The following is an 11,636-nucleotide window of genomic DNA, read 5'->3' as shown; positions in this document are numbered from 1 at the left end:
TGAGTAAGTGGGTTAAATACAAATGATTAACACCTGTGTCTACTTTATAGTAATTGGCGTGGAGAGAATAAAAGGAGAGACTCAACAGAGTTCTCGAGAAGAACTGTGTTTTTGAGAGTATTTGTAAATATTGAGACTTTGTAAATGGACATTGTTATTTTGAGTTATACTGTATTTTTGAGAGAGTTTCCCATGAGGAACTAAAAAAGAGAAAACCACGGCTTACCCACCCATTCCCGTCCTCTTCCTTCTACCCTAGACTACGAACAATTTACAGACAGGTTGGCTATGAAAATTTGGCAACCCTGGTGCTTGCCAACCTGTGTGCATTAACAGTAGCTGAAACTACAAAATAAGTGTTTTATTAGCTCAATTTGAGCTTAAGAAAGAAAGTTATGGTAAGGATAATGTGAGGTTTAATTGTTTGTCAGAGAGATGTTGTTTAATTGTGACTATAGCATGTAATTTTAGAGATATGTCTTTCCCTATTAAAGTAGTTAAGACTTGCATGATTAAAATAACTTCCCTTATGCGTTGCAAAAATGTCCCTCTAGTGGCGTGACTTCCCTAAAGGGACTTTGGTGCACCCTATTTTTATGACATCTCTTATGAAAAACAGTAACTAAATATAAATAAATGATAATAAACAGGATTTTGATTATTGAATAATGATAAGAAATGCTATTGTTTTGTTCATGTACACAGTTGTATGAAAACACAGGAGTTTACACAGGATTTAATTTACATAATTCGGAATTCTGCACAAATGTCTACAATAAGGATTTGTTTATTTTACAGAAATGTGTTACAGTGTACAAAAAAAATATTACCTTTGTATATTACTATGTATCAGGCAATTAGGTTGAAAAAAGTATCTGGAGACAAAGTGTTTAGAAATCAACAGTCTTGCTGTGGCATTATAGTTAGAGTATGTACTGTACTGAAAAGTTTATTAATGTACACTCTTTAAAAAATGATGCTAAATAGCACTCAAAGTGGTTCACTGGCTTTTAATAATAGGGAAACCATTTTAAGTGCTATAAACCGCACCTATGCTCCTTTATGTTATTAGAACAATCAAAGATTAGGAAAAATGAAGGTTTGGATTGATAATACTAAGCATTAGTTAATGTATTGCTGTCTTTTTTTTTATCTGAGCATAAGTCACATCAACAGATCCAGAAGCAACATCTGAAAAAAAATAATGCAAAAGACTAAAATGAATACTGAACACAGATACTAAGTGAAGCTTATTGGTGCTGTTTTCATATTTTAGTTTCTCACCTTCACCTCCTGCTTTCTTCAGTTTAGAGTACACAATATCACCACCTTCACTGTTATTCCCTAAAAAAATACAAGAATTAGAAAACTTCATTATAAACAACCCAACATTCACAGACATCTTCTGACAGTTAATTTAACTTTAATGAAAATATGACAGTTTAGCTTCCTGTTAAAATATATTAAACAGAAATATATAAAATAGAGATTAAATAGATATTAAACAGATTATCTTTCTGTTTATAGATCTGTTCAATAAAAGCAACATAAAGCCACATGTGTGATTCAACATGTTATTGAAGCATGACATTACATAAGTTATTGTGAGGATATAACAAAGAACGAACCCAAGTGCGGACGTGACACAAAATAATAATTTATTGACAAAAACAGGGGAAAACTAAACCCACGAGGGGGCAAAACAAGACAGGATAAGTGGAACACTAAACTAAACATGAAATACGACGTCTGAAGCAAACACACTGGTTCATTTCTCTAGTGAACCACACGACTATTTTGATAGCCCAATCCACCGTTGACAGGTTTGAAACTTGGCGGCTTTATTTTTCACGCAACTGAAGCCAAACCATAGAAAAGCTTTCTAAACAGTTTTTGTGTACTCCAGCATCATCTGTTTCGTGTGAGAGAATATTCTCCAAAGCTGGTGAATTTGTTAAAAAAAAAAAAAAGAAATCGCCCACATCACCAAATGTATAGCCTATTAGGCTATATTATAAAATTATTAAAAAATATAAAAATATATTATAATTAATATAAAATTATATTTCTGAATAAAAACCACAACATTTAATGAATACCCTCCTCCACATTGTCCAAGACCTGTCAAGTTGCCCTCTGCCACATTATAAATACATTTTTAAATAAATAAATGTCCAGTTAAGTTGTAGAGTGCTGTATCCTACAGCTAAATATTCACACACAAACACATCTCAGGTTCAATGTTTTATTGAGGGTTTGAAACATGAACACAGTGTCAAAGCTCTGACAGCCCAAATGGGGCGGTAACATTAGCCTATTTGCATTGTCAGCTTTATTGCATTACATTTACTTCACCAGCAGATGGTGGTGTTCATTTTCTGTTTGAATGAAGCTTCGAGTAATGAACCATTTTCGGCACAATTGTATCGGAAAGCAATAATGCTTCGAAACGCTTCATTTGGCCATCACTAACTAGATATTCATAAATACTCACAAATGCTAAACAGGAACACGATGAGAATTGCAACAAGGATACAACAAGACGCACGAGCACAGAACAGCAAACAAGGACAATAAATAGGGACGAAGTAAATTGCATACACCTGGAAATCATTACAAGTAAGGGATCGGGGAAAAAGTGACGAGACCCGGGAAATGCGTGGTCAGATTAATTCAAAACTAAAACCACGCATTTCCCACATAGAACATGATACTGCCAGGACCCCGAACACAAAGACTAGATATAATTAAACACATGATTTTGACGGATCCTGACAGTTATTTGTGTTATTTTAAATGTTTGGATATCTCTGTTGTTCATGATGTTTTGTTTTACCTTTCTTCTCTTTCTTTTTCTTCATTTCTTTCTTAGGTTTCAGTTCAATATCAGCATATGTGAGCTCAGCTGATTCACTTACATTGTCTACAATGAAGATTAAAAGAAATGATTAATAGTTTTCTCTCAGTCTTTAGTTTTATTCTCCTAGTAGTTTCTACATTTGCTCTTGAGTTTCTGAGTCACTGAGAAAGGAAAATATTTGACCCTTAAAAATAGTTTTGGTGTAATAAGATGAACAACATTAAATAACATCAATATGTTACCTGTGTTTGTGTCTTTATTGTCCGTTGTATTAATAGAGTCATAAAGATGAGCCTCTCCTGTAATGAATAAAATAATTAATAAAGTTCAAAAGACAATTTGTCAAAGTTTTAGGTCTTGTAAAGCCTTAATAGAAATATTGTTTAATATGTTGGTATTGACTAAGCATTAGTGATAGTGTTTCTAGCCTGTTGCTATGCAGTTACTAGGGTGTTCTGGGTGTATGTTGGGATATCACTGTATCAGCTCTTATAAATTAAAAGCAGATTTCTGGCACTGATAATACTGTATGAATGTACAGTAAACTGACCAGTATGCAGGTGATTATAACCATCTTCAGTCTGTTTCTGATCTGATGTCTGACTGATGTTCTGCTGGTGACTGACAGCTGAGGGAGACTGAGAGAGTTTTTTGTTTTTGTAGCACCACAGCAGGACCAAGAAAAAGATCAAAAACATGACGCTCAGTCCAAGACACAGACCAACAATAGGACCATGATATGAAGATCCTGTGGCTGGAAAAGCAGAGTTACAACCATATATAACCAGTGCATATATGCAAATTGTGCTAAAACAAACTACTGTGCTTATCCACCCTATAAATGATAACAAACCTCTAGGGAAGTAGCAAAACTTCCTCAACTGACAAAAATCTGGGTTGTGAAAATTAAGACCTTCATGTTTGTTTCAAACCTGCATGAATGTCTTTTGTCCGTAGAAGCACAACAAATACACATCGAAAAATGTACAGGCAAATGTTTTAGTTTAATAAAGGTGAATAAGGACCGAGGCTATCCATATATTGACACCAACAGCAACATATAAGCATTACATAATAATTTTCTAAGTCTTTCCAATTCTTCTAAAGCTATTCTTCATCAATTTCTCATTTTGTGTAACAGGTGCATGAAAAACAAAGTTATGAAGGTTTGGAATACCATAGTGAGAAAGAATTGGGGACAAAAATATTTTTGTCTAAAAAATTAATTTATAACAACCTATAACATACTGTCAGATTAAATATGGAGTCTAAACTAAGTGACATCTGAAATTTCATGTTGTCTCTCACCTGTAACATTTATCCACAGTCCATCACTGTAGTCTGTGTAATAGTCTGGTTTTCCTCTTCCAGCTCTACACCAGTACTGACCTCCATCTGAAACTTTAACACTGTTGATTGTGTAAGAGTTTGTTTGTGTTGTTGTCTTCTCAGTGTTTTGTGTGTCTTTGTACCAGTAAAATTTCCATCCAGTAGACGAATGATCAATGTGACACTTCAAAGTCACTGTGTTATTTGTCAGTACAGATCCTTCAGTATCTGATGTGAGTTCAGGTTTTGATCCTGTAGGAGAATAAAACACAGAGTCTCTGTTTACAGTGTAACACTTCAGTTGTGTCTTTATATCACAGATATCTGCAGTTACTCTACTGATCCTCTATCTCACACTTCAGTCTCTCCAGTAAACACTGATGTTTCATTTTACATGGAAAAGTTAAAGGTAACTTTTGGTATATTCGACTTTCAATACAATTGTCGTTGAAATGTTTATATCTTATTTCATAATAATGAGATTTTGTTGTACATGTTGTATAGGTCAGGTCCCTTTTGTAGAAGTAATTTAAACCCCAAGCATTTAAACTGGTAGATATAGATAGAGAGATCAAGAAGAGCTGTAGGAAGGACAAGAGAGATCAAATGGAAGAAATGGCAAGCGAGCTAGAAGCTGCCGCAGAAAGAAGAGACCTTAGGAAGCTATACGACATCACAAGATGCCTGAGTGGAAAGAAAAACTTCCAACAGAAGAAACCTCTCAGAGGAAAAGATGGTAAACTCATAAGTAAAACAGAGGAACAGTTAGAGAGATGGAAAGAACACTTCCATGGAATTCTCAATAGACCCTTTCCAGAAGACCCCCCAGAGCTAACACCAGCAGTAACAGACCTTGAAAAACCTATAGGACCTATCACAAAGGAAGAAATTAGGTATGCATTGAACAAGATCAAAAACGGGAAAGCAGCCGGAGCTGATAATATACCACCTGAAGCATTGAAAGCTGGAGGTGAAGTGACAGTAAATGCCCTGCACTCACTACTACTCAAGATTTGGGATACAGAATCAATCCCCAAAGAGTGGAATAAAGGATTGCTGGCGAAACTTCCTAAAAAGGGAAATCTCAGCCACTGCAAGAACTGGAGAGGAATTATGCTACTGTCAATTACGAGCAGTGTCATGACAAGAGCAACCCTAGAAAGGATGAAACAAACAATAGACCTCAAGATAAGAGACGAGCAAGCAGGCTTTCGAGCCGGAAGATCATGTTGCGACCAAATAGCAACATTGAGAATAATAATAGAACAATCTCTTGAATGGAATTCTGGACACTACATAACCTTTGTGGACTTTGAAAAAGCCTTTGACTCAGTGGACTCAGGCCACACTATGGAGACTACTGAGACACTATGGAGTGCCAGACAAAATTGTCAGGATGATCAAAGTGATGTATGATGGTTTTGAAGCCAGTGTCATACATGATGGAATAACAACACAAGGTTTTGAGGTCAAGACTGAAGTAAAACAAGGCTGCCTTTTAAGCCCTCTGCTGTTTCTCGTCCTGCTGGACTGGGTCACACGCAACTCCTACGGAAGCGAGAAGACTGGAATCCAGTGGACACTAACCAGACAGCTGGAGGACATAGAATTTGCAGATGACCTGTGCTTACTAAGCCACAAAGTAGCACATATGTGACCAGTCACGGAAAGTAGGGACACAGGTCGGATCTGGAGCATTTTGAGTTATTCATAGATTCTGAAAGTGCAGTTTCTAAGCTTTCTAACGATGTGTAACACATGGAAATCTGATAAGATTTGGGGAAGTTGTGGCCATTTAAATGTAACACATTCAAGAAGGAGAATGCTGAGAAATTTGAGAAAGAAAAAAGTTAACACTTTCCCTTTTCCCTGGCTGGAGAGACAATAGGGCTCATTTACATCTCATTTAGCTAAGACATACCCCCTGTAAAGCCGTTTTGAGATAGGCTACAGATGTTCTAGCATCATATGTAGTATTTTATTACAGAAGTCCGAATGTACAACATACAAAAATAAACAGGACTTTTACCTCTGTGGGGATCACAAGTCGAATCCAGTCTGTTTCAGATGTGTGAATCATCCAATGATTTTTGTCCACAAATGCGTATAATGCGTGAAATATAGATATATAGTCTATTGTTTACATCAGATTTCGCATGAACTTCTGGTAATACAATATAATATACAATCTGAGGACTATTTACATCGTAACATGTAGGGTATATCAGATTACAGTCCGGTATTTGCGTTCCGTTAAACACATGAACCCGCCTTCAAATTTTGTATTTAAAATAGGGTCTCTGTGTAACTTATGAGTTTGACTTCATGCTGCGCTGCAATACGTCAAAGTACCGCGAGAGCGAGTCGAAATTAAACTACTCCGTAAGATTTCTTGAAGAGCTCTCGCGGTACTTTGACGTCATCCGACTGCGGCGCCCCATAAAGTCAGTGACGCGGCTGACGTATGATGCAGCTGACAGTTATTTGTTCCGCCCCAGCTTCTTTTATCTTTCTTTTGTTTTGTGCGCCCGAGCTTCATTTAGAGTCTGGGGAGACGCACGCTATAAGTTTGAAAAAAATAAATAAAACTAAGCAAACATGTCTGAGGAACAGGGCAGCGCGTCACTACAAGTAACGTGACTTCACGCTCGAGCAGGAAGAGAAGACAATGCTGAATAAAGTCGTAATTCTTGCTATTTTTGGACCAAACTGTATTGTCGATGCTTCACCACAATCTCACTGACCCACTGATGTCACATGGACTACTTTGATGATGATTTTATTACCTTTCTGGCATGGAAACCGTACATAGATTTTCAATGGAGGAAACAGAAAGCTCTCGGACTAAATCTAAAGTTAAAACATCTTAAACTGTGTTCCGAAGATGAACGCAGGTCTTCCGAGTTTAGAACGACATACGGGTAAGTCATTAATGACATTATTTTCAGTTTTGGGCGAACTATCCTTATTCAGTAGTCACGCTGTTCCCTGTGGGGGCGGAGGCAAAAACACAAGCTTATACAGTATGTAAATATAAACACAGACAATGACGCCCCCCGCTGCACGCTAGAATCTCTGGAAAAACAAGCCTATTTCAACCGCAAAATGTACCCTTTTAAATATACATAAACTGCTATCTCAAACATAGAGAGGCTTCTTCGTGATCTCAACTAACAGATTCTGCAATAAAACGAAAATCACAAATTTTGAAAAAAAAACTTTGATTCTCATTTTCTCGAAACTTGTCCTGCCGACTTGTGCCCCTGGTTTCCGTGACGGGTCACATATGAGACTGAAAGTAAACACCTTGAAGAGAAATGCAGAGAGAGTGGGTCTTAAAATAAATGTGGACAAAAAATGTGGAAATGAGAGTTAAGACACCTGCAAATACTGATGTGATCAAATGTGGAGAAGAGACCATTGAGAGAGTAGACCAGTTTCGGGACCTTGGTAGCATAGTTTCAAAATCCGGAGGAACAGAAGATGATGTAAAAGCTAGGAAGAGAAATGCACAACAAATATTTTCCTCCCTAAATAAAGTCTGGAGATCTAGAGCCATTTCCCTGAAAACAAAGATACGGATTTTTAATTCTAGTGTTAAACTATCCTTCTGTATGGATGCGAAACGTGGAAAATTAACAAGGGTGTTTTGGCCAAACTACAACCATCCATCAACAAGAAGCTAAGACATCTATGTGGCATCTGGTGGCCAAAGAAAATTACCAATAAAGAACTGTGGAGAAAAACAGAACAGGAAGAACTGGAAACAAGCATCAAAAGAAGAAAATGGAAATGGATTGGACATACATTGAGAAAACCAGAGTCAAACATTACAAGACATGCACTTGATTGCAACCCCCAAGGTGCGAGACGCAGAGGAAGGCCCAAAGACTCATGGCAAAGAACAACCAGAGACGAACTCCAGAAAATCAACATCACCTGGAAAGAAGCCAAGAGGAAGAGCCTAGACTGTATTGTCTGGAGGCAGACCGTAGAAGCCCTATGCTCCGCTCGGAGTGAAGAGGAATAAGAAGAAGAAGAAGAAGAAGAATTTAAACTGGTAAACTACAGGTTGAACTGTATATTGTTAATGATGATAAACAGACTCACCTGATACTCTCAGTGTAACTGCATTACTGATGTGTGAGTATCGTGATCCTCTGGTTTCATTTCCTCTACAGGTGTATTTACCTGCGTCAGACACAGTAACAGATCTGATTGTGTAATACTGGAGTTTATTCTGCTGGATGATTGAATCTTTATACCAGCTGTACTGCCAGCTGCTGACTCCTCCTTCATTGATGACACAGCTGAGAGTGACAGTTTCTCCAATGATTACATCTTCACCAGGCCAAACAGACACTTGAGGTGTTGGTCTTTCTGTACAATGAAAAACAATTCACATTGAAAATAATGTCAAATAAACACTTGATTGCAAACTGTGTAGGGTGTAACTAGTTACTAAGTAATTGGAATTTAATTATATTTCCCTTAAAAAAGTAAAGTAAGGGATCACTCTTATTATTACAGTTACTTCTGATGTAATTAAACTAAATACTGTGTGTGGACTGTAGAACAATTATATATAAATACAATAGTCAATTTAACATCCAAATATAAGGTCTAATGTTTAAATACATGTTTTTTATGAATTCTTCTCATTTTTAATATTTTGGTAAGTTAATAAGAATAATAGTAATTCTCTAGTTTTCATCCTTTCTATTAACTGGTTGGTTATTAGCATTAATATGACTGAGATTATGGCTGTTTATTAGCACATTTTAATGCAAAACCTTACATCCTTAACCATCCACTTTTTTACCAATACTTAAAATTAAAAACTTTAATAAGCAGTATTTGGAGTATATTTAGGTAAAAGTAATTAATAGTTAGTTAATAATGAGAATTGGACCCTTAAATAATTCATACTTTTATATTTTTTTCAAGCAATTTCAAGCCTATCTTTGTATCATTTACTAAATAGGATTTAGAAAACAATTAGTAATAAGTAATCAAATACTTTTTGGAGAGATAATTTGTAAAGTAAAATTACATGATTGAATATGTAATTAGTAACTAGATGTCAACCCTCTGGGGTCTAAGGGGTTTTTAGGGCTTGGAGAAGTTTTGACCTGCCCTGACATTTGTGCTTTTTTCAGTTGCTTAAAAACATAATAATGGCAAAAGTCTTATAACACTGCATTCAGCACAAACTGGGCTACTATATTATATGATTAACATGTATGTACATGTTTGTATTTTTGAGAGAAAAATGTTTATGCATGGTTTTTGAAAAAGAAAAAATTTTAAGTGACTCCACAAAACTCATTCTAAAGATGTTTTCCCAAGACTTTTCAAAACAGGATCCAGTAGTCTAGAGTTTTTTCTTTAAAATGATGTGAAAATCATTCTGCTTACTCCTTCACATAACACAATATATTGATTTACAAAGTCAATTTTTGGTTAGGAAGGCAATATGCAAGGAGGCTGGAAGCTCTTGAATAATCTGTGATTGACAGCTGAAGAACAAAACAATTGCATAATGAGCTGCATAATGAGCCTTTAGGCAGGAATGTGAAGACGCCATTATTGTTACGTGTTTGTTTGTGAAAGCAACACAAAAGAAATGCCTTCACATGCATGATCCTGGGTTAAATAAACTTACTGTGCAGAGATATACGCGAATAAACTGGGTTTTAGATGTGTTTAGATGCGTCTTAATACAAAGTGGGTCAAATATGAGGCATTGTGTGTTTGTGTTTGTGTGTGCGTTTGGCCGTTGATCGCGTCTGACGGAAGCACAAAGAAAACATAAGCGCATGGAGGTAACTTTTATTTACTAGGCGAGAGTAACCAAGTAGATGTGATGTTTGCAATCGTCTTTTATAAGAATACCAAAAAGCGCGTCAAATGAGGCGTCATGTGTTTGTGTGTGCATTTGGACATCGCGTCACACAGACGAAGCACACACACTTGCATCTTTTATAAGAACACCACAAAGCGCGTCAAATATTAGGCATTGTGTGTTTGTGTGTGAGTTTGGACATCGATCCCATCACACTGACAAAACACACACTCGCGTCTGTCTGGAGATTTAGGCGCGAGTAAACAGTTATGTGATGTGTGCAATCGCATCTTTTATAATGATACCACAAAGCGCTTCAAATGTGAGGCATTGTGTGTTTGTGTGTGCGTTTGGACGTCGATCGAGTCACACTCGCGTCTGGAGATAACTTTAGTTACAGTCACGAGTAAACAAGTAGATGTCATGTTTCCAGCACTCGGATTAAAACTCAACACATCACTGAATGGCTGCAGAGACGTATAGTCTCCATTGACTGTGGGGTTGCCTAATGAATATGGATGATCTCTGCTCTTCTCTTCAATGGAGCGGGGCGTGGCTCATTATAGATAATGAAGCAACAGAAGAAAGACGGTACATCTCTCTCTTCTAATACAGTTAACAACGAATTACAATATTTGTTTTCGATTTCACTTACATCTTCCAAATGCAGACATTCCAAGCATTATGTAGACATTTATCTTTTGTTTATATGACAAATATTCGTTAAGTTACAGTTAATTTTTCTGACGTGTTTCTGAAAGGACTTCACTGAGGGAGAGAGAACAAAACGCGCATCATGTTTATTTTCTTAATTTTGCTGTTTTTATTGGGAGTGGACAGAAAAAAACTAGACAATTTAACGTTTTAAATGATGTATAAATCATATCTGTATGTCCAAAATCAGCAGAGTTATCTAAGTCTCTTTGGGGAGTGATTGAAAAATAAAGAGTTTGCGGCGCCCGCGCCGCAGCCGACCCCAGAGTGTTAATAACTTTTTTGAGTAACTTACCCAACACTGATTGCAAAACATATGCTGTATTATATTTTAGTTATTTTCCTCTGGAACTGTTATTGCCACTCATTCAATGTCTTAGGAAATAATGTTATCATGCTAATAAAACAAAGTGTATTATGTGAGTATAAATACTTACTCTGTACTGTCACTGTTATTGAGTTACTGTATTGTGTGTAATCCTGAGGGATTTCTGTTCTTCTTGCTGCACACTTGTACTCTCCTCCATCAGAGATTTGCACAGATCTGAATGTTTTAGTTCCTGTAGTTTCAATGTAATCATGGTTTGGAGATCTTCTGAAGAAAAACACCCATCCAGTGGACTGATGAACCTCACAGATCAGAGTAACTGAGTCTCCAATGAACAGAGACGTCTGTGGCTGCACAGTCAGAGTTGGTTTATCTGTCAATATAAATCAATGAGACTTTCCAGTTCCCTTTCAATACGGTTCACTTCGCATTGCGTCAGTTAGCTGACGCTATGGGGGGAAACTCCTGTTTACTCCGTGACTGAAGCCTATTGGTTAACGTCTGTACAAAGTACAGACCAATGACGTTTGAACCCGCGCGCGGGAGGAACGCGTCCTTAT

At 36.7% G+C, this 11,636-nt stretch overlaps 1 protein-coding gene across 1 annotated transcript in view; it reads right to left on the bottom strand.

Annotated features, from left to right (window-relative positions):
- Positions 1-810: 810 nt before the first annotated feature.
- Positions 811-11,636, bottom strand: part of LOC135734104 (Fc receptor-like protein 5) — a 35,698-nt gene continuing 24,872 nt past the window's right edge. The window contains exons 4-11 of the mRNA XM_065252985.1: positions 11,186-11,449; positions 8,300-8,569; positions 4,169-4,441; positions 3,411-3,614; positions 3,103-3,159; positions 2,837-2,923; positions 1,285-1,344; positions 811-1,191 (exon numbers count right to left, since the gene is read on the bottom strand). Of these exons, the coding sequence (XP_065109057.1) occupies positions 1,127-1,191; positions 1,285-1,344; positions 2,837-2,923; positions 3,103-3,159; positions 3,411-3,614; positions 4,169-4,441; positions 8,300-8,569; positions 11,186-11,449 (1,280 nt within the window). The 3' untranslated portion in view covers positions 811-1,126. The remainder of the gene's footprint in view (positions 1,192-1,284; positions 1,345-2,836; positions 2,924-3,102; positions 3,160-3,410; positions 3,615-4,168; positions 4,442-8,299; positions 8,570-11,185; positions 11,450-11,636) is intronic.

Source organism: Paramisgurnus dabryanus, chromosome 3 (assembly GCF_030506205.2).
Source record: "Paramisgurnus dabryanus chromosome 3, PD_genome_1.1, whole genome shotgun sequence".
NCBI classification, from domain to species: Eukaryota; Metazoa; Chordata; class Actinopteri; order Cypriniformes; family Cobitidae; genus Paramisgurnus; species Paramisgurnus dabryanus.
Note: the sequence above shows the minus strand (reverse complement) of the source record. Positions and strands in the feature narration are given on the sequence as shown.